Below are 24,145 nucleotides of genomic sequence, written 5' to 3' on the forward strand. Positions count from 1 at the left end.
ATCAATTTTTCATGTCACATCTTTCCCCCCTAGCAGATCCTCCATGCTTGTCTTGGGGGTCTGCTGGCCATGGTGCTCGAGGGTAAAATATCTTTAGCCGCGCCGGTACTCATTGGCACGTCCGGGAACCTCCTGGCCGCTTGCATCCTCTAGAAGATAGGTGTTATTTTTGAACTTTTGCTTTATCCTGAAGAGGCCTTCCCATCGTCGAAGAAGCTTCTTATCTAGCCGATTCTCCACACGGCCATCATACCTCAAGCTTCCTTGCTTGAGTTCTGGCTTCTTCTTCTTCTTCGTGAGAGTGTCATGCCTTGCCTTGCGCCGTTGTTGTGCAGCCTCCAAATTTTGAAGTGCCTGAAGTCGCCTCTCATCCAAGATCTCCAGTTGTGCTAGGCATTGGGCATGTGTTTCTTCTTCATTATTCAAGCGTGCAAAAGATGTGCGAAGGCTTGTGACTTCCAATTCTATTGGCAAAATAGCCTCCATTCCATAAACTGACCGAAAAGGTGTGAAACCAAGAGAGAGTTTGTGAGTTGTCCTATAGGCCCATAGGACCTCTGGCAAATGCACATCTGACTTTCTCTTCATAGTATCCACTAGCTTAGATAAAGATCCACAAAGCAGTCCATTAGTTTTTTCTACTAAACCATTACATTGGGGATAATAGGGAGTTGACATAGCATGCTTTATTTTTAATTTCTACACCAAAGCTTCAATCAAGTCATTCCTGAAAGACCTCCCCCCATCTGTAAGGATTTCCAATGGACACCCAAATCGGGCACATATGTATTTCCTGAGAAAGGATGCCATAGATACTGCCTTATTATTGACCATGGCCTTTGCTTCTGCCCACCTTGTTGCATAATTTGTGGCCACCAATATGTAATACTTCCCATGTGAGGAACGAGGAAGTGGGCCCACAAAATCTAATCCCCACCTTTCAAATGGACCATATGCTGGGATAGGATTTAAGGGTCCGGGAACCAATTGCTTATGCCCATATGCCTGGCATACTTCACAGCTTCTGCACCACTCATAGACATCTTTACTGAGTCGAGGCCAATAATACCCTATGTTAAGGATCCTCCGAGTTGTGCTGGCTGAGGCAAAGTGACCTGAACATTCATGACATAATTCCATAATCCTTTTAGATTCTTCCAGGCTCACTACCCTCCTAAGAATCTTATCCTTACCTTGCTTGTAAAGAACATCCCCTAGAATTGTGTAAGGTTGAGCTTTCCTAGTAAGCCTTTGCTTCTGTTGAGGATTCAATCCAGGAGGGAAGTATCCTGTATCTAAATACTGTATCTAAATAGTGTTGAACATCTTGGAGCTCAGGCCAACCTATATCCACTAATGCAAGAATAGCTACTTTGAAAGAAGCCAAAGTTTTAGTAGCCAATTCATCAGCCTTTTGATTATCCTTCCTGTTAACATGCAGAAATTTACAAAACTCAAAAGCTTCTTTTAACTCCATTGCCCTTTTATACAATTCTTGGAGATTAGGACTCCTTGTCTTATATTCTCCTTTCATTTATCGGATGACCAATTGTGAATCCCTTTTAACCTCTACCTCTTTAATTTCATCTTTTATGCAATCTTCTAATCCCCAAATTAATGCATTATACTCAGCCACATTATTTGATATAGCCTTTGGAAATTCCCTACCCTTGGCCCATACCCCTTTTCCTTCTGGATCAAATAAAACTATCCCCCCTGCCCCACATTGCCTGGAAGGGCTAAAGGCTCCATCAAAATGCATAGTGAAAGCAGTTGGTGGTGTCTCCAAATCTTCATATACTTCTTCCTTTGTTCCTGTTCTTCCTTCTTCCTCTTCCTTTCTTGTAAGCAAATCTGCAAGAGAGGCCCTAGTGGTGTTTTCTGTAATAAAAGTGAATTCTTGAAGCTTGCAAATCCACTTTGCAAACTTCCCTCCTACAGGATTGGGTTTGCGGACCAAGAATTGTAAAGAAGGTTGAGATGTGAGGAAGAAAAAAGGGCGAGGTAACAAGTATGACCTGAACTTCTTTACTGTAAAAACAAGAGACAAACCACCTTTCTCCATTTCACCATACCTCTCCTCGGCATCAGTCAGTTGTTGGCTGGCATAATACACTGGTTGCATATGCCCTTGCTCTCCCTTTTGCAAGAGTATAGCACCCACTGAATGTGATGAGACACTTGGGTTCACATAAAATTCCTCCCCCCACCTAGGAGGCTGCACAATTGGACTTTGACTCATGCATTCCTTGAGCAAACAAAAAGATTGAATTTGATCGGGCCCCCATTGGAAAGAAACATTCTTCTTTGTCAACAGATTTATAGGATACATCTTCTCAGAGAACATGTCAACAAAGCGTTGGTAATACTTTGTTTTACCCAAAATCCTCCTTACCTCCCGTACATTGGTAGGTGGTGGGAGGGCCAGAATTGCCTGCACCTTCTCACGATCCATCTCTATGCCTTCTTCTGAGATAACACCAGAGCAAACTGCTGTGCAAGAGAAATATCAATCCCAAATTGGCATCCCAAATATCTAGCAGTGTATCCTCTGCTGATCCAAGTAAAACCAAGCTCTACACCCCAATTAATTCTCAGTGAATAACTAATCTTAAAACCAACAGATTTATGCCAATTAATGAGTAACCCTACTACCAAACAGAACTCCTCTAGTGCTACCTGGAAGGAACATAAGCATATATGTGAAGCCTCCAAAAACAGGGATGTGTCATAGCTAACTCAGAGTCAACCAACTCCTCTTGACTATGCAAAGGCAACCTCAATCTTGAAGTACTAGCAATGGAGCAGAGAAAGATGCTCATGGCCTCTACAACTATGATATATAATAAAGGGGCTAATGGGCAGCCCTGTCGTACTACTGAGCAAGAAATTTGAAAAGAACTCTACAATGGGCATCACGATACATGCATGAAACTCCCTTGATCCATCTCTGAGAGAAGCCCATATGACTAAGAGTACCCTCAAGGAAGTCCCAATCCACTCTATCATAGGCCTTCTCAAAATCTAAGAGCAGAATGGCTAAGGGCTGCTGATTGCTTGCTTTAGCCCATTCAATGGCCTCCCAAAATGATAAAATGTTATCAAAGATGCTCCTGTCGTGTAAGAATCCATTCTGGGTATCATGAATAACATCCTGCAAAATTGGCTGCAACCTGATGCTCACTGCCTTAGCAAGAATCTTATAGGCAGTCCCAAGTAAGGTGATAGGTCTCCACTGGCCAATCAATGTCTTATCCCCGCTCTTAGGAATAAGATAAATAAGCCCCTCAGTGAGATAAGAAGGCATAGAACCTGTGTCCCACATCTCTTGCAAAGCCGATGTGATCTCAACCCCAATCTCATCCCAAAAAGTAATGAAAAAAATAGAGGAGAGGCCATCCTCACACCTGGACACTTACCACCCATGAGGTAAGGCATGAAGAGCATGACTGAACTCCTGCATAGAAAAAGGGGCATCTAGAGCTGCACACATCTCCTCAGTGATCAAATGTGGCAATGCATTTCAAACCTTCCTCTATGCCATGTGTCTCAAATCAGAATGCGGCTCGGCACTAAGAAGCCTGCTGGCAATAGAAATCGGTGGCAATCTGTCTAACCATAAGAGGATCTGAGTGAAGAGTGCCATGTGAATCCTACAACTGCCTGACACTATCTCTGGCATGAGATGGGCTGTGAGAAGCAAAGAAATTTTTGTTACATCTACCACCCATCTGTGTCCAAAAGGATTCCTAAGCATGGAAACGGTACTCTGTGCGCTGCTCAAGAGAGTGATGAAGTTCTTCTCTAACAGTACATAAAGAATATGCAACCCATTGAGCATGAGGATGTTTCTCGTGCTCTTTTTGCAAGGCAGCCAATCTATGTCTAATAGCCCTTTCTAAGTCCAAGGCCTCTTGCCTCTTAGACAAGGCACATGTGTGATAAAAGTCACTAATATCATGGAGAGTAGAGGCCAGGCTTTGAGAGGCTTGTAAGAAGTCGAGATCTCCAAATATCAAGCATACAACGCGATAGCTCTGCATCTGAAAACAAATGATCAAGGATGCGTACATGGGGTGCTGATCCATGGCAATTTTGATCTCTAATACATAAAACCACTAGGCAATGATCCGATTTGGAGGTGCCTATAGCAATCAAAGTATGTCCACCTCTGTCAAAGCACCCAATCATTCACATAAAATTTGTCTAACCGTGCTGCATAGATACATCCTACATCTCTTCTCCTATGAATAAAGAAGAGTGGATGGACTCCTCAGAATGTCATCCTCATGCCAACAATCTCTACCATGAATGGAGAGTATAAACCTCTCCCAAGACACTCTTTCAAGAGGATGCACCAAGCCCTCATGTCCACCTTTTATCCGTTGGCATCTCAACCATGTTAAAATCCCCACCAATAATCCAATGGTCGGCAAGAGGCATCAATGTAGTGAGAGATTTCCAAAAGGCAATCCTCTCACCTCTATGGTTTAGGAGCATAGAGGTTGAGAATACCAATGCATGTAGTACCCTGCATAAGAAGGATCCTTTGTGCTCTCGCAGGCAAAATGACACCATGTCCAATGATGCAAGGCAAGATCAAAGCTGAAAAAGAGATACAAACACCACCCTTGGTACCAATAGCCGGGTTTACCAAAAGGTGTGTCCCGAGAGAAGCTTGCCTGATCTCCCACACTGAGACTAGCATCTAGTTTATGCTCTTGCAAGAGCAATATATCCATAGGTCCACCTGTGACTACACAATGAAGTTGAGTTTTTACAATTTGTTTCCGTCGACACGGAAAAAGACACCCGACCCTGAATGTTCCAAGAGACAATCCTCATAAAGACTCAGAGTAGGAACGACCAAATCTCGTGGTCAATGAAGGACCCCCTTTAGAGTCGGAAGTATGTCTCACATAGGTAAGGGAGGGAAAATTTGACGATGTAAACCTTACCTCTCTATCCCACTCTGTGGAAAATCCAGGGCTAGTCCTCAGAACTAGAGAGGTACCATGACAATGCAAATGTGCAACATCATCCTCAAGGGTACAATCATCCTGTAAAGTGTAATGCAGCATCCTCCTGTGAGGGATCCTCATTGACATCACATAGTCTTGGACATTCTTTGAAGGTTACATATAGCCTAGAGTGTATTATGCAAGGCTAAGAGACTCATTGATGCTATGTGAATGCATTTTGATGCATTGGTGCATCTTGGTGAAATTGGAATGCATTGATTGGTATTGAAGGCATGAATCAATAGTTGTAATGGCACATGGTAATGATTATGTGAATGCCTAATACACATGTACATGGAGGTGTTGATTACCCATGTTTTTGACATGCCTATGTAAGGGGCATACATGTGTTTTGATTGATACTTTTGAAACTATATGGTGTTGTGGAAGACATTGGACATGATGAGATTGACATTATGATATTGTGCATGAGTTCATGCAGAATATTGTAAGTCATCCTATCTACATCTTTGAAGTTCAAATCACACCTATCACATCACTTTGTACCCCACATTCTATTCCTAGAATCTTGATGTGTGAGAGGGTACCTTGGAATTTGGTTCGAGAGGCCAAGGGGAGCACACCATGAGTGTCGTGTGGTAAAGCGGTAAGAAAAAGTATTAGGTACATTGGATGTGAAGAGATGGCCCCAACTTGTGCCTAGTTTTGACTTAGGGTACGAGGGTGGGAAGTGCTTGGCCGAGAGATCGGCAAGCATCAATGCGCTACATCAACAATAAGTGGATTGATTCTGGCATGGTTTGAATCTTCCTTGTCAAGGGAGCATGGTTTGAATCTTCCTTGTCACCATGAGTGTCGTGTGGTAAAGTGGTAAGGAAAAGTATTAGGTACATTGGATGTGAAGAGATGGTCCCAACTTGTGCCTAGTTTTGACTTAGGTACGAGGGTGGGAAGTGCTTGGCCGGGAGATCGGCAAGCATCAACGCGCTACATCAACAACAAGTGGATTGATTCTGGCATCAATAACATTCTACCTTCGGCATTGCATTTAAGAAATTGCATGGGCAAATGCAACTATGTCACATGACAAAGAGAGAATGCACAATGGCAGTGGCATTGCATGAGCCTATGTGATTGGATAAATGATGCCTTTGTTTGGATGCCAAGTGATGTAAATTTGTTGATGGGGTATTGGCAAGAGTTGTTGTGAATGTTGGAGATTGCATTGTGGACATATCTTTATTGAGATTTGATCCAAAATACAAAGATGATGCTACCCGATTTTGCCCAAAAGCCTTCAGAGGAGCTGATCAAGAAAATCACTAACCATTAAGTGGTGATTAAGAGTTGTTGTGAATGTTGGAGATTGCATTGTGGACATATCTTTATTGAGATTTGATCCAAAAGACAAAGAAGATGCTGCCCGATTTCGCCCAAAAGCCTTCAGAGGAGCTGATCAAGAAAATCACTAACCATTAAGTGGTGATTAAGAGTGTCCATTTGGCAATCACACATCTTGGAAGAGCCATTTGGAAGCTACAAAGAGAGTTATTGATCTTTTGAATTGGACACCCGTAGGACACCCAAATTAGGGTTTAGCAAAAAATGGAAAACCCTAATTCACTCATAGAACCTTAGGGTTATCAAAAAGGTGTTTAGAGTTATTCATAATACTCCTTAGGGCTATCCAATGAGCCAAGAACCACTCTATTCTGACATCGTTTGATAGGTCAAACTAGCAAGTTGACTTTTCACAAAAAGTCAATCCAATCTTGACTGAAATTTGACTTGGTCAAATCACTTAGAGTATAGTTGATATATCCCTAGTGCTATCCAAAAAGCCAAGAAGTACTTTATTTGGATCCATATTTTGTGTTTTAGGACCATTTTCCCATTCTATGTAATGTGGTAAAAACCCTAAAATAGAGAATATTAGGGTTATTCAAAAATCCTTTGTTCTTGCATATTTGCATTCTACGTCACAAGATCTTTTAATGGATCCATAGATCATCAAATTTCGACACTTAGAGTATAGTTGATATATCCCTAGTGCTATCCAACAAGCCAAGAAGTACTTTATTTGGATCCATATTTTGTGTTTTAGGACCATTTTCCCATTCTCTATAATGTGGTAAAAACCCTAAAATAGAGAATATTAGGGCTATTCAAAAATCCTTTGTTCTTGCATATTTGCATTCTACGTCACAAGATCTTTTAATGGATCCATAGATCATCAAATTCCGACACCGTTTGAGCCTTCTACAAGCCATTTTCCATTTCCAGCCATTATGCTAAGTGGGCGTCCATTCAAGCTAGTGATGGAACTTCAATTCAAGCAAGCGAAGGAACTTCAAGTGATAAGAGAAGATAGGGGAATGGTGAATGAGGATAGTGATGGAAAGGATTTTGAGGACATGCAAGCAAGATGTAATGCTGTTTCCAAGCAACCTTCTTTAAGCATATATGGTGTACAAGGACAAGGCTTCTCTTAAGCAAGGCCAATCGGAGCTTCTCCATTTTCGAAGGTAATGGATGGAAATGCTTATCAAAGGTCTTTATCAATTGAGACTCAAGACAAAGAAAAATATGCTTTTGAAGACATAAGGATTATATAACATTATGATGCAAAATCAAGACTTAGATTTTCCATGATGCACATACTTTTGCATACAAGGTTGTTGGAATCAATGAAAGTGCAAGCTTTTCTTGATTATATGGTAGCTACTCAAGTGAGTAGTTTATGGATCAAAAGAGGAGAGCCATTTGCAAAAATATTATTTGAATTTGATGGTGGCAAAGGAGACACTTGCATGAGACTCAAGGATTGGATTCGTAATTGGGATGCTTATTTTCATGCCTTTCCTTGTAATGAGCTTATCAAAGTGAAGAAAGTGACTTCTCATTTCAAAGGGAGAGCTAGAGCTTGGTGGCTGAAAGAAATACACGTCTATGATTGGGATTAGCATAATTTGGCATGTGATGTTGTGCAATACTTTACGACGACCACGCAAGAGCAAAATTGCTTTAGAGATAGATGCATGGTATTCTCACATGAGGACTCTCTATCTAGCTATATGGAGAAATATTGGTACCTTTCCTTCTTCATTCCCAACATCAAAGAGAAGGAAAGCATAGAGAGTTTTGTACAAAGATTGGACAAAGATTTTATGTAAGTATCTCAAAGTATTTTGCAAATTGATGAGGATATTGGTGTAGATGAGATCATGGTGTTGATGAGACTTGTCCACATGCATGCCCAAAGGGTCAATCACAAGCACAAGTTCGTTGAGCTAAGCAAGACATAAATTATTCAATTGGTGGTACCCATTCTTGGCTACATTTCATGTTTTAATGGGGAAGGAAGCTTCAGCTCATGCAAAAAGATTTGCATATCAAGATTGATAAAAGAGGTTACCCACTCACTCAATCTTTTGGTCATTGCATAGAGTATGACTATGCAAGTCTTTATGCACACATTGTGGGTGTTGAAGTGGACGAGACGCTTGCTGTAATTTATGGACAGCAAGTACATGAGGAGATCTTTATGCCAACTTTCTCTCAACAAGACACCACTGATGTGTTCATGTGGCCAATGGGAATACACAAGTTGAAAATGGGAATGCTTGGATTACTTACATAAGTGCTTTAAATTTTCAGTTTATGATATGATGCCATGTGATCATAAAGAATTGATCATTGAGGATATTTTGGATGTGCATGCAATTGTGTTTGACACAAGGGATGATGATTCATGTGATGATGTACATGCCTATGAGGATGCATTTGACATATGCCATGCACATGTGGATGAAGATTATACATATGGTGAAGACATATACATTGTTGATCATGGTGACATTAGGCATCTTGATGATGATGCTTATGCAAGTGTTGATGATTCATCTACCATCATTATTTGTGATGAAGAGAGCATCTATGTTGATGTGGATGATGGTAGTATGCATACACATGCTACATATAATGAGGATGAGTTTTATGATGCTAGTGAGCATGTGCATGACATTATTGATGTGGAAGACATTATCGATGTGGATGACATTGATGATATGGATGACACCGATAATGATGAAGTTATTCATGCATCTAGTAGTGAGCAGCTATTGGATACTTCATGGAGGTTCTATGAAACCCAGTCTATGACTCTTTCTTGAGAGACAAGTGGAGAGTCTATGATTGTAACCTCTATGAGGGTTATATGGATAGTGATGAGGATTATGCCTTGGTATATATGGATTATGCTCAGGTAGTCATTTGTGATGTGGATCATGCCTATGGACCTATGCATGATGATGGATGCAGAGGACATGGATAGAGCATGCTATGGAGTATGAGGCATTCTCTTTTGATGATCATGGATGTCTATGCGTTGATACAGACATAGCCTATCAAGCATTCACTCTTGGACATGATGTATTCACCTATGATCTGAGTGGGTGGTGCTATACATGCTATCATGTACCCGCAGGATCTTATGCATGGGTGCGTTATCTTTTTGACCCAGGGGGATATTGGATGTATCTCATTGATGGATGTGGTGCATTACATCATCCATTTGATCCAGGAGAATGCAGGATTGATACGGTTATGGGTCAGGCATGCCGTGGATTTCCATTTGATCCAGGCATCATTATCACTAGCCTCACTATTGACGACACCCTTCTATCCTTTCCATTTGACTCGAGTGGATACAGACATAGTCTACCAAGCATTCACTCTTGGACATGATGTATTCACTCTTGGACATGATGTATTCACCTATGATCCGAGTGGGTGGTGCTGTTGACGACACCCTTCTATCCTTTCCATTCGACTCGAGTGGGCGTCATGGACATGGTTTGATGGCGGATACATCTAGGCCATGAGTGCATTTTTGGCTTTTGTATATAGCCTTTTGTATATGCTTGTGCACGACCGAGGACAAAATCATTGTAGGAGGGGATGGTTTGTAATAACAAAGTAGATTTGGTGTCACATGCACATGGGGGATGGGGCCTAGGCACTTGGGTTTAGAGTCATTTACATATGTGCCTTTGGGGGCCTTGGGCTATAGGATACATTGGGCTCATGGGCATTGTACACACACATTATTGATCATTTTGATCATTATCTTTCTTGGAGCTCTTATGCCTTGTGAACTTCTCCCATATGAGATGTGAGGATGGTGATAGTTATAGCAGTTATGTTAGCAATGCTATTAGCAGTGTTAATAGATGGATTTTATGCATAAATTAGATGCATAAGAGAAATTCTTTTATTCTAAAAGTGTAATTCCTACTAAACTGGATCTATGCATGGAAAGATGCATAAAGAATTTATTTTAATCCAAAAGTGTTATTTTCATGAAACATTCTATAAATAGATGTGATGAGATGTGATAGGAATCAGATAGATGTGATGAGATGTGATAGGAATCAGATAGATGTAAATGGATGGATGGAAGTGATATGAATCAGATAAATGAAAATGGATGAATGGATGTGATGTCCTGTGAATTAGGATGTGAATGAATGGTATAGGATGTGAAGGAATGTGAATTGTGATATGAATGAATGATAAGGGATGTGAATGAATGACGGCATGTGAATCGGATGTGAATGGATGATGAGGTTTGATGTGTGAATGATGTAGATTAATGTAGATGTATAGATGATGTGGTTTGATGTGTGAATGATGTGGATTGATGTAGATGGATGAATGGATGATGTGGTTTGATGTGTGAATGATGTAGATTAATGTAGATTGATGTATAGATGATGTGGTTTGATGTGTGAATGATGTGGGTTGATGTAGATGGATGAATGTATGAGAGTTCATTATAGAAACTGTATTTGTGACCTATTTGTAAATGACTGTTTTATGTCAAGAATGCTGGGAAAGCATTTTGACCGTCTTTTCGTGATTAAGGTTGTGGAGACCTAACTGATAAAGTTGCAAGGTCGTGGAGACCTAACTGATAAAGTTGTAACTGCTGACGGAGAGTCAATGGAGGACGTCTCGCGTAGCAAGGTCGACCGAGGTTTTGACCAGCCTCGGTTCGATTTAAATGGTGAGCTTCCAGTACGGTGGATGAGGGACCAAGGAAGCGGCTGAGTGAAGCGCTAGGTGACCTGCGAAGGATCCTAGAGGGTGCTGACCATGCGGTGCTCGGGCTCTGGGTCACCGAAGATACCTATACGTGCGTCGTGGAAGATATTGGAACAAGGAGTAAGAGTTATTTTTTGGAACCGAGTATCTATTTGGTTGATTGACCTTGCTGGTCCTCAAACTGATGTAGTCCATAGCTCTCTTATATGGATCTGTTGGTTGATCTTACTGATCTTTAATGAGGATTCCATCTTGATTTTTTAAGTGAATATTTGTCAGGTACTATGAGCTAGGAACTATCGAAAAGGCCCTTGAGTAAACAGGTGGTAAGCGTTTTGGTTGCCAATGATGCCATAGATACTCCGATGAAGGAATGATTGGAAATTAAGATTCAACCAGATACTTGGAAGTTTATGATCAGTAACACTATGATTTCATTAAATGACTGATTTAAATACATAATTTGAATCTGGGAAAAAGGTAATTTCATATTGGCTGTGTAAGTGGTGTGACTGGAGTTAAATTTGCTTGAAAATCCGGCTAGGGAGCCTGGGAACTCTTTTCCTTGGTACGTGGGACAAAACCTAACCAAATTCTAAATTGGATCCCATCACTACAGTGGTTGGGCGATTGGCTAACCCATGGGACTAGATGGGGTTAGGCTGGACTTATGGATCCGTAAATCGAGACTCAATTTCTGTTTAGTTCGATAGATGAAGTAAATCCCGGACAAAAATTGTTCTATGGAAAAGAATCAACGGATGTGCCTCTCAATGAGGAAAAAAGCGTTGGTCTCTATGATCCAAGTACAGTCTTTTTCCCTGATGTGACTATGGGACTTACGGGTTCGGTCAGATGAGCTAAGTTAGTTAAGGCTTTTGACTACGTTAGGGAAAAGTTATCCTGGTGGAATCGCCCATGCTTTCCGAGCAAAGGAAGTTTTTCCGGGTTTGGTTTTGGAAAAGTCAATGGATTAGTCTCTTGTCCACATACCCGTGGTGGACGAGGCCCCGTATATGGGACCCTGCCCCGCACAAGAAGTGCTACTTCTGCTGTTAGCACCCCTGAAATTGTTGCGCATTGGGGATAGGGATCTTACAAGAAGCTTGGAGCTTCTCTACTCTCCAACGTGGTCAAGGACTTGCTTGGGGACGTCACTGCTAATCAAAGAATCAAGCCAAACTTAGAGGTAATCCTATTCTTATGGTTTTTTTAAATTATCTCAATGATTTTCTTCTTCTCAACCCCTTAAAGCTTGAGAAGCTTTCAAAGTAATGGTTCTTTCTTCAAATCAAGCTTTCCAAAGATTCATAATGTCTAATTAGAATTATGTTAATCTTTATGCTTAATTATAATGTTTTCTTTAATAAAATCTCTCTGTTGAAAAGATTAATCATCTTTATGGTTAGATCCTTAGAAAAAGGATGAATTTCAATAATAATCTCTTGTTTCAATCTAATCTCTCGGCTTGATGAGCTAGAGAATGAGGATTGATATTTTCATGATTTTTAATTTAGTAAAAATAATGGTTAATTCTTTTTAGCTTGATTATGAGTAGGAAAAATCACATTAACTCATTCTAAATTGAAAGAGGAATATACTAACAATTTTAGAAATGAGGAATGGTTAATTTAGTTTAATCAAGGAAAATAATCATAATTATGGTTATAATTATGCTAAGTATAGATAATTGAATTTTAAGTCTAAAAGAAGAGTTTCTATCATATTTTCATTACAAGTTTTCATTCAATTAGAAAATTGAATATTATCAGTAATTCCAGCGAAGCTATGGCAAAAAAAATTTCACAAGAAAAAAGATAAATCTTAATTTTATGCATATTTTGAATAAAGCAAAAAAGAGAAATTCCTATCATATTCTAGGTTTAGATATTTTATACAAAAACAATGATTTTTATCATATTCATGAAAAATACTTTTTTAGTATTTATGCATAAGAAAAGAGGATTTTTTGATAAATTTATTAAATTATGCATAAGAATTTAGATATAAAAAGAGGAATTCCCATGATATTCGGGATTCAAACATTTAAATATTAAAAGGGGAATTTTTGGCATCTTCCAAAATAGGGATATTTTTACTTATTTAAAAAGAGAAATTTTCATTATATTTAAGTAGAAAAAAATCTAAATTAATTTTGATATTAAAAGAAGAGTTTTCACCATAATTTCACGTAGGAAATCAGGGTATACTAATGTTGAAGATCAAATTGATGGAAAGAATATTTTAAGATATTTAATGTGGATAAATCAACAAAATGATATATGCTCAAAATTGGATTATTTGAAGAAGAGTATTTTTATAAAATCTCGTTATTCTCGTATAGAACTATTTCTTTAATTCTATTGTGGCTAGGAAGGAATGAATTTCATAAAGTTAGAATTTTCCTTACAGTTTGGGAGTCACCATTAGGTTATTTGAAGAAAATACTTAGGAATCAAAGTTAGAAGTAAACCGAATAATTTTTTGTTAGACCATGACCATGAGAATGGTGGCCAGTAAATTACTTGCCCATCTCTCGAATCTGAATCAAGCAAAAACCTCATGACCAATTTCAAATCTTCGATACAAAGAATAGACTATCGTTGAATTAGAGTTCTCTTTTAACCGAAATCACCAAGAATTAAGTTAGAAATTCAGCAAAATTGATGGGTAGATTACCTTGATGCGAGAGCAGTGATTCTCATTAAGAAAATTTGAATTGTGGGAAAAAGGGTTTTGTATGCAATCAAACTCAAACCGGGAATTCTACTTGCATAGAAACTTTACTTTTTTTTTAAAGGACTATTTTATGCCACAATGTTGGAGGAAGCATTGTTGGCACAGCGGCTAGCAGAATAGCCCAAGAGGTCTTGAATGACTATTTCTTGAAAGGGTTAGCAAAGGATTTGTGCACAGCCATGGCCACTGTGGACAAAGTGAATACACCACTGGCGGATGTCATTGCTCAGTCTATTCTCGCAGGGAAATCATTGGAGGATAATGATTCCACTATGAAGCGATCCAAGAAGAAATCTACAAGCACCACGTCACAGGGATGCCGTCGGAGGAGGATTCAGACACACGGAGCTTGGACAATGAATCAGAGGACAGTAGCAGTTCAGATTCTGATGAGGCACCAGTACGAGAGACCAGGAAATCTCACAAAAGTGGGAAGGTCGGCACGATTCCCGCAGGGGAGTCTTTGGCTGCTGCTAAGTCCACGAAGGAAGTCTGGAGTTCTCGTTGCTGTAATCTTGGCCATCCAACAACGGAATGTGTGATGAACAACAAGTGGTGTGCTATCTGTATCAGCAATTCCCATAACACATTGGAGTGTTACTACAACAGGAGGGTGGCAACCAGGTCACTAACATTGGGAAAGAGAAGGAAACGCTAGAACTCTCCGCCGCATGGGTGCAGGTTGGGAGCACTTCTTAGCAACCCTATAGCAACAAGAGATAGGGGCGGCGGTCATGGTCGTGGTCGTGGAGGCCGGGCCATAGATCGTCCAAAAATTTGTCTTTTCTGCACAGAGGAAGAACATTGGTGCCAAGATTGCCCAGAAGCACAGGAGTATGATCGAAAGAAAGCTGAAAAATAGGCAAAAGCTGCAGGAAAATAATGACAGTGGCTATGGTTCAGATTGAGTGGATGGAGGAGATTGTGGATCTAGAGGTGCGTGTGGTCACGTGCGTTTTAGTCACAAATTGAAGTCCCCCCAGCAGGCGTGGCGCACAGTGCAACCACTTCTAGACTAGCCAGCATAGGAAGCTATTCGCCCACCAACAAGTTACTTCCTGGATGGACAAGCAAACCCCGGAATGCGTTCCGGCATGCCAGGGCCTAGTAAAGTGCCAAGTAAAGTGCAGTTTCAGGATGTTGTGACTCTCATCGACGACATACCTGTCGGGGCAGCCTCTGTCGCAAGTTCAGAAGGATCTTTCGGATCAACCGTCCCAACAGCCTAGTTCGGACGAGAGTGAAGGATGGGATGGATTGCTGGATGCCCCTCTACAAATCAAATCGGGTCAACTTCTTAAATTGTTTCTGAATTTTCGTAAAGCACTTCTTCCGTCGGAGAAGATGGGCAAGGCCGCTCACACCGACTGCGGTGTTATCCATGCAAGCAGCACACCTGGAGCCCATGGCAGCAGTACCCATGGGGCTGATATAAGAATTCTTGAAATTTCTGTAGGCTTTCGAGGCCTTACGATTGATCAAGTGCTGAATCGATGGTGGGGCTAGTGTCATATTGCAAACGGAGTCCACGTGTACGCATGGAATCCTACACCATTTCTGGTATGCATGGCTGATCAGAGGAGAGTCTAACCCTTGGGCGTCTCGGCTAGCATATCCTTTGTCATGTCCTTTGTAGTGCTAAGCATGGAGGATTCTACTATGAGGAGTACAATTTGTCTGGGTCGTCCTTGGTTGATTGAGGTGGCTGGCATATCCTTCGTCATGTCTTTTGTAGTGCTAAGCATGGAGGATTCTACTGTGAGGAGTACAATTTGTCTAGGTCGTCCTTGGTTGCTCTAGGCAAAGGTTCGGCATAATTGGGAGCATAATTTGATGACCATCCCGCAGGGGTCACGAAGGTTAAATTCACTTTGACGGAACGCCATCTTCTCATTACTTCTATTCATATCATATCCATCCATCCATTCATTCACATCTATCTGATTCTCATCACATCTCATCACATCTATTCACATCACATTCTCATCACTTCTATTCACATCACATTCTCATCACATCTATTCACATCACATCCATCCATCCATTCTGATGAGATGTGATTCTCATCACATCTCATCACATCTATTCACATCACATTCTCATCACTTCTATTCATATCACATGCATCCATCCATTCATTCACATATATCTGATTCTCATCACATCTCATCACATCTATTCTCATCACATTCGTTTAAGCATAGAATTTAAGAGAATTCTAATTTTTGATATAAAGATTCTTTATGCATCTATTTATGCATAAAATCTTCAGTGGGAATAACACTTTTAACAAAATCCTTTTATGTATCTATTTATGCATAAATTTAATTTTTAAGAAAAATCACACTTTTAAAATAAAAATAAATCCTTTATGCATCTTTCTATGCATAAAATCAATTTTAATGAAATTAACACTTTTGGAATAAAAATAAATCCTTTATGCATCTTTCTATGCATAAATTCAATTTTAATGGGAATAACACTTTTGAAATAAAAATAAATTCCTTTATGCATCTTTCTATGCATAAAATCAAAATTAATGAGAATAACTCTGTTGAAATAAAAATAAATTCCTTTATGCATCTTTCTATGCATAAAATCAAAATTAATGAGAATAACTCTTTTGAAATAAAAAAATAAATTCCTTATGCATCTTTTTATGCATAAAATCAAAATTAATGAGAATAACTCTTTTGAAATAAAAAATAAATCTTTTGGAATGCACAAATGGAAGGAATTACTATTTTAGAATAACCTAATGATAAACTTTAGTTCCACAAAATTTAAGAAAATTTTTCCATAACCTCCTTTGTGGCTGACCATTTCTCAATTTTGTATGGCTGACCATTTCTCAATTTTAACATTCAGTTTATGACTTGAATTAATCCAATTTGAATTCTAATATCTCTAATCTACTCCATTTTCTAAAAATTAAGAGAGTAAATGAAAAGAGTTTAATCAATCATTTAATTAAACTTTCTAGGATTAAGAAGGGCTGAATTGTAAAGAAGAGAAGGGGGTGGCCTTTCCATCAAGCCATAGCATCAGATTATAATGCAAACATTTTCAAAGCATAAAATTGGTGTTACCAAGAAGAAGAAAAAGAAAAAGAGGTCTGATTCAGACCTGGACTCTGACTCTGATGGAGACACAGACTTAGAGAGCTCTGATGATAATTCAGAATATAATAGTGACTCAGATTCAGATGATGAATCAACTAGCCAGAAAAGGAAAAAGAAGAAGAAATCTTCTAAGTCCAAAGATAAGGGCAAAAAGAAGAAGAAAGGATTGGATGATGAACAACTGTTAAAGAGGCTTAAAGCATTGAAGTATGCCTCTGCATTAACAAATGATAGACCAGTGTGTCAGATATGCTCAAAGGAAGGACATTTAGCAACCAACTACTGGTATAACCCAAATTTCAGAGGAAGAGTTCCCCTCGGTGTACAAAGGTAAAAGCAGCAGTAGCAGGAAGAAACTTCATCTAATCAAGTCTTCCCTCCTCAAGCTAGAGGACCAAATAGACAGTTCAGATCACAGCCTAGACAAACATGGCAATCAGACTTTAGAGGAGAATTGAAGTGCACTTATTGTGACAAAGAGGGCCATAGACAGGGCCCAGCTTGTGAGTTATGGTGCAAGCATAGGAAAGAGAGGGGTATCCCAATTGTAAGGTACCCTGTAGTAGCAGATCAAAATCAGAGAGGAAAGATGCAGCAAAACCAACAAATAACATAGTTAAATGCAGTGACAGTGACAGAGAGGACCAGTTTCAGAGCAACTCTGATATGGTTGAGAATGTTGCTTGTGATTGTTCTGGTTGTGTAGTCCATGCAAATGATAGGGATGGGAAACAACAGGTTCCTGCCTTGGCAGTGACAAGAGCTGCAAACATTAGGGCCAAAAATGACTCAAAAAGGGCTGTGTAAGGAAGTGATTAATTTGCTAATTAGCGGAGCCGTTGACGGTCAAAACGACTCCAAATTTAGCGATTTTCCTAAATAAAAGCACATCCAAGTTATTTAAAGCGCATTCAAGTACATACCTTTTAAAATTAAAAAAACAATTTCACGATTCCCGGGATAGTTAATGCCGACATGACCACGATTCTTATTTTTGAATTTTTGCCGCCCCTCTCTCACTGTTTCTTTGCCATTCTCTCCCTTTTTTTGTCACTCTCGGATATGGCTCTGTTCTTCACGAGCTTTCTCTACTAACTTTTTATGCTTAAGCTCTGTTCCATCTTTTATCAAACTTAATAAAGAGTATTAAGTTTCAATAAAGAGTATGCGACTACACGAAGTTCTTTTCAATGAAGTTTAACGACTTCGGAAGGGAAGTTTATATCCACCAGACCCTGAAACAGGAAGGTATCCTTCTTTTCATACTCCTCATGATTTGATGAGATTTGTTGGAGATGGGGTTAATGGCTTACTGGGTTATAGTTTAAGGCTTTCTTACTCTTCAATAAACTATTTATCATACATTCAAAATCTCTTTCCTTGGCTGCAGCAGCATAGCTAGCATAGCAAAGAAAGTAACCTGCTCTAGAGGCATTAAAGCCTGCAGCATAACCAAAAATCCTAAGGGCAGCAGCTCTCTCAAGAGCCAATATCTTGTTAGCATTTATTTGAAGGGGTGTGTAACCAAGAAACCTTGACAATACCTTTAGTGCAAATAAAGGTAGCTCAGGCTCTTCAGAATATTGACTATGAAAGGCACAAAAGGTTGCCTTGTCCAACAAAGGAAGATAGTGCAAAAGAGAGGATGAATCTTTCTTAAAGGTTCCTTCTATTGCCTTTCCTCGTGAACCTTTGGCTCTTCCAAGAAAATTATCATTGTCAAGAAGTTCAAGCTGCAGAAAAAAAATAATTGATTAAAAAAAGCTTTAAAAGACAGAAAAAATATCAAGGGTCATTAATGAAACAACCTTCTGCAATTCATCATCTGCGAAAACAAACTTCTCCTGTGCGAGGTTGAATAAACCAAATTTTTCCTTCTTTGCAACCTCTTTTTCTAATTCTCTCAGCTTGATATCTCTCCCAAAAGATTGAATACCAAGCTCCTGGAGCCTATTTTCAAAATCCTCATCCTTCAAAGAAGGTGCTTCCTCCTCAACTCTCTTCATGCAAACAACAAGTGCATCAGGAGCAGTAACAAAAGAATCATTTGAAGTCTGGAGATCAAGAGATAAAAACTCCTCCTTGGACTCTTCCTCTGTGTCAATAAAGTCCAAGGCAACCTCAGAAGCCTCAGCTACTATAGCTGCAATGCAGTAGTCCTCCCTTATATTGAGAAGAAATTGAATCTGATGAAGAGGGATGAAATCTTTGTCATTAATAAGAAAGGAGGGGAGGCTTCGTATAGTAAGGGAGGCCTCAGACACCTCCACATCTTCAATGGGTTCAGGGATGAGGGTGCTTGCTTTAAACTCTGCAACATCCAAACCTGCACGTTCTTTTTCCTCTGAAGCAAAATCAATCTTTTCCATCTCCAAGGTCTCAGATTTCTCTATGTTCAAAACAGTGGAGACATTCAAGTTTAATTCATCCTTGGATGGAACATCTTCACCTGGAACTTGAGCACTTTTCTCATCTTTGAGAAAAAGAAAGAAAAGAAAACCAATGTCCTTTGAAACAAGGTTGCAACTTTTAACATGGAGTTGACAGGATATGGATTCTGGGATTAGAACATTGGACTTCTTTGAAAACCTGCCAAACCTTCTTAAAACTTTATTTTTTTCAAGAGAATTTTGAGTGAAATCAGTGAGATGAATGTAATCTTTTCCTTCCAGAATCAAACACCGACCAAGAACTGCATCCTCAAATTCCTTTAATTCATCTGAAATAAACTCTCTAAATTTATCCAAGATTTCACCAAGGACAAATTTGGGATTGAAAATTTTCAATGCCTCTGAGTAGACTTGCATGTCTCCACCAACCTCCAAAACGGCCTCCAGCAACCTTTCACTTGGGTCATCGAAAATTTGTTCTCTTCCCTCAAGATTAGTACTCATATCTTCGGTTCAATCTGCAAAAGAAATGGAATAGAAGCACCAAAACATAGTGGAAAACCTGCCTTAGAACCAATTCAACGTCTTAATTCAAGCCTCTAGGTTGTTTAAAGGTTCAAGAAGCACTTACCAATACGGTGCGATACAAGGGCTTTGGAACACCTCGGAGGGCCTCCTATCGCGTCGTGTTGGATAAGCTGAGGGAAAGAAGTGAAGCACCTGAATGGAGCAAAACGAGGTCTTTGGAACAAATGCAAGGGCCTCCTCTCGCGTATTGTACCTGTCAGTTAAGAAACTTGGGTAGAAAATATTTCATCCCGTCGTGCTGATTACATTGGGGTATAAAAAAGATGAGGTCAAAAAATACGCGTTGGTTACATGTAGCTTAGTGCATGGTGGTCCACATGGCTTAGTGCATGGTGGTACACTTGTCACCAACGGTCACTACCCCACTCGGCCAGACATTTTGTCCAATTCTCCTTCACGATGCGATAGGGGCTATCCAACATCCTCTGACCCTTGACTATCGCGTCGTTCCGGCTAGCTCATCTCCTTCGCGGCGCTCTAACGCCCCTTCAGTCAAAGTCCAATTCTCCTTCACGACGCGATAGGGCTCTTCCCACATCCTCTGACCTCCACTATCGCGTCGTTCCGGCTTGCTCATCTCCTTCACGGCGCGATAACGCCCTTTCAGTCAAAGTCTAAGCCTCGTCCATCGCGTCGTTTCGGATACAAATTTAATGGCGCGGCGGCTATAGTCACTAGGGACATTCATCCTTTTAAAGGCTGCCCGACGCCCACGATGGCTTTTTGGTGCTGGTTGTTGACTGCGAAGCATGGGGGACACGTAAGGAGCGCCGGTGTAGCTGGCGGGTGGACATTGACATCTAGGGGTGTAGGCAAAAGCAGTCGCCAGCCGCCTTCAGCCAGCAGCTAGCGTTGCTGCCTTCAGTCGCCTTCAGCCCCGCAAGAGAAGAGAACCACTCTCTCTCTCTCTCTCTTTCGTTTGCTTGACTGTGGTCACAGTCAGCCACGTCTCGACCGGCGCACAGGCCACTCCTTGCCAACATCCATATATACTGACGGCAACACCGTGGACATTAGCATAGCTAGGCGGACAAAAGCAGCCACCAACGACGCCTGTGCAGCCGTTGTATGTCGCCAACAACGAACTACAGCAAGCAACCACCTTCAGACGTTGCAGAACATTGGCCGCGTTCACGTCTCGTTCTGGCTATCATTTTACAGCGCAAAGCAATCCTCCTACACGACGCGATTAGCCACCTCAGTCAAAGTCCGTTCATATCTATCGCGTCGTTTTGGATATCCTTTTTCACGTCTCGTTCTGGCTATCATTTTACAGCGCAAAGGAGTGGAGATCAGATCTAAGTAATCTTTGAGAACCTACCAGCAAGAGGCGGCGCTGTTGGGGCGACGTTTAATCAAGGCTGGGTTACATAAGCTACCTTGGGAGGAGAAGAAAACTCGAATTGCCATATAATACTGGGCTTTGTAAAAGCAAAGGTGAGCGTAACCCAACACATATTTCCCTGCATGCAATGCCTTTATATAACCACGGGCCACTTTGAGACCTTAGGTCCCACAACGCATATATTCCTTACACACATCATGATCTCTAAGTGTGTACTAGAAAAAAAAAATCACCCATATATATGCTTTGTTTGAAATGACATTTTGCTATGTTATTAAGTGACCAAGAGTTTAATCCTAACTCATCATTTTATCACTAATTCAATCCTCCTACACGACGCGATTAGCCACCTCAGTCAAAGTCCATTCATATCTATCGCGTCGTTTTGGATATCATTTTTACAACTTAAAAAAGTGTGTTTTTTCAATCTAAAAGCCTTCTGTATCGCATGCTCAATCACCGAAGCCTCCTATGCCAACACCCATGCCTCCAAAATCATCTTCCAAGTCTCCCAAATTATCACCTAAAAAATCTCCCAAGCCTTTTGAAGAGCCACAGTTCTCAGAAGCCCCCAAGGTTTTATCAAGAGAGCAACCTGAAGACTCTTCACAGCCCCCTGTCCAGTCTCCTAAGCCAGCAACCCCCCCAAGGCCAAGTTCAACAAAGAAGGCTAGTGAGCCTTTCTTTTCACCTAGATTCAGCAAACAAAAAAGAAAGAGGGACTCTGAAGCTCCTGGGTCCTCAAATGTAAAGAGGAAGATGGATTTTGATAAATGTTCATTTCTAGCCTCATTTATGTAAAAAATTGTTTATTTTTACTTTGTAATGAAGCACCCAGTTTGTGTCAAATAGATGTACTCCTCAACTGAGAAAAATCTTTGATGATGATTTTGCAGTAAAAAATATCATAAGTACCAGCATATTGAGTCAGACAACAAGATCAAAACAAAATCTTTATTTGAAAAGTATTGTGATTACAATTTCATGATCTTGCATTTGGCTCAAATACAACTCTTTTGGGTGGAAGACATGTGATACAAGATGTTACATTCTCCATCCTTTTGCTTACAACAATTCCATCTACTTTAAATTTATATTCAGAGGATGTTTCATCAAGAAACTCAAGTGACTCTCTGACATCTTTCAGCATCCAATTAGCTATAACTATAAGTTCTCTACGCTCAGTTAGTTGATGTACATATATTTTTAATTCAAACTCTGGACAGTTCTCTTCTGAATCTAGGGATACCCAGAAACCTAGCTTGCTTCTCCATCTTCTATAATCATAACCTAAAACTAATGATTGACGACATAATTGATATGAAATTGACAGAGAATTGGAACTTATTCTGCAACTAATATTGTCACCAATGTGGTAAGTTTCTTTGGTTCTCCATCCTTCTCCAAGCACAATGTCGAGTTCAGCCATAGAAAGTCTTCTGTTGAGCCACATTGTCTTTGATCGTTGTAAATCCATGGTTTTGAAACATGCCACAAAGACATGTAAAGGTAAGAACCATTGAACCTTTATCCTTCTTGATATTCTACCCGGAGACATAGCTTTCAAAATGTCTTCTTTTATTTTGAATTTGAAGCTCGATAAAGTAAGTGAGTCTGGAGATTTCCAATCTAGCGAGTTGATGGTAGGAACAGGCACTTCACGAAGTTGTCCTTTCTCACCTTCTCTTGATGGAACCATATATTCTGCAAAATAGACAAACAAATCCATCGATTTGAAAAAAGATGGTGGTTTATCAGCATACAAAACATCTGCAATTCCTTTGTGAATTGCATTGAAGGTTCCACTCGGACTTTCAATAGGTTGCCACTCCACAGCTGTCGATGGAAAGATAATTGTTGTTGCCCAGTCATTTATTTGAAAAGACATGGGTTTCCAAAGTCCTTCCTCCCTGATATTATTAAAAACACAAGAAGTGATACTATGAGATGGACGACGTGCAGAGTTTGCCATGGGAACTTAGAAACAGAGAAAAGCCGCAAAAAATCTACAAAGAGAGAGAGAGAGAGAGAATGTGAAAGAAAGGATAGTGTAGACGTTCGAGACTAACTTGTCATGTCATAAATGTCGTTATTTTCAAAATTTGAAATAAAGATTTCGTATCTTCTTTGATTTTTTTTGAAATAAAATATAGAGCTCACGTCTGGTACGGTGGGTCCTAACTTTTATGTTTAGTCGTCCAGAACTCTCAAAAATAGCGGTGTCCACCAAAAGATAGCGATTTTTCGCCGTTCTCCGTGAAAATAGTTCTCCAAGACCCAAGATAGAGGAGACAAGAATGCCATACTTTTGTATACGTGGCAAATATCTATTGGACCATTCCTTAATCTTTAGATTAACAAACAGCCCATTTTTAAACGTTTTTGGCCCTAATGGTTGAATAAAGGTCCAATTTAATGGGTGGATCAAGAGAAAGTTAGAAGCAAGGTTCAGAGGAAGTTAGACAAGAAGAAGCCAGCTTTGGAAGAACTATTGTCAGAACAAATAGAAGAGGTTTGTGAAGAACAAGGATAGGTAAAAGGAGAAGAGGAAATTTCTATGGTTGACTCAGTCTATGAAGCTCTGTTACATTCACAAATTCAGATTTCTCTTGACCAATTGCTGACATTAGTACCAAGGTTCAGAGATTTGTTGTTTCAAAGAATTCTTCAAAGAAAAGGTGTTGATTCACCTCAAAGTAATTTTTCAATGAGCAATATTATTCAGGTGGAAGATGTTGATTTCAAAGTTCCTGCCATATCAGTCAAATATCAAGGCCAGTCCATACATGGAGTTCTTTTGGATGGTGGATCAGGAGTTAATATACTTCCTGAGTCAGTTTATATTCAATTTGGGAGCCAAAAGTTGCATCCAGC

General features: G+C 39.9%; 1 protein-coding gene across 1 annotated transcript; it reads right to left on the reverse strand.

Moving 5' to 3' along the window:
• Positions 1 to 18,249: 18,249 nt before the first annotated feature.
• On the reverse strand, positions 18,250 to 19,899 carry LOC147619145 (uncharacterized). Its single transcript, XM_086774423.1, has 2 exons — positions 18,757 to 19,899; positions 18,250 to 18,681 (listed from the first exon to the last, which is right to left on the reverse strand). The coding sequence occupies exons 1-2, from the start codon at positions 19,840 to 19,842 to the stop codon at positions 18,250 to 18,252; spliced, it is 1,518 nt and encodes a 505-aa protein (XP_086630549.1). The 5' UTR covers positions 19,843 to 19,899.
• Positions 19,900 to 24,145: the final 4,246 nt, after the last annotated feature.

Source organism: Cibotium barometz, chromosome 34 (genome assembly GCF_041138505.1).
Source record: "Cibotium barometz isolate CiBa-2024 chromosome 34, ASM4113850v1, whole genome shotgun sequence".
Lineage (NCBI taxonomy): Eukaryota > Viridiplantae > Streptophyta > Polypodiopsida > Cyatheales > Cibotiaceae > Cibotium > Cibotium barometz.

Excerpts from the sequence above, each read along its gene's own strand:
- LOC147619145 (XM_086774423.1), bottom strand. The coding sequence starts at position 19,842 with ATGAGTACTAATCTTGAGGGAAGAGAACAAATTTTCGATGACCCAAGT. Across the intron at positions 18,682-18,756 it reads CAGATGATGAATTGCAGAAG|CTTGAACTTCTTGACAATGA; the intron begins GTTGTTTCATTA and ends TTTTTTCTGCAG.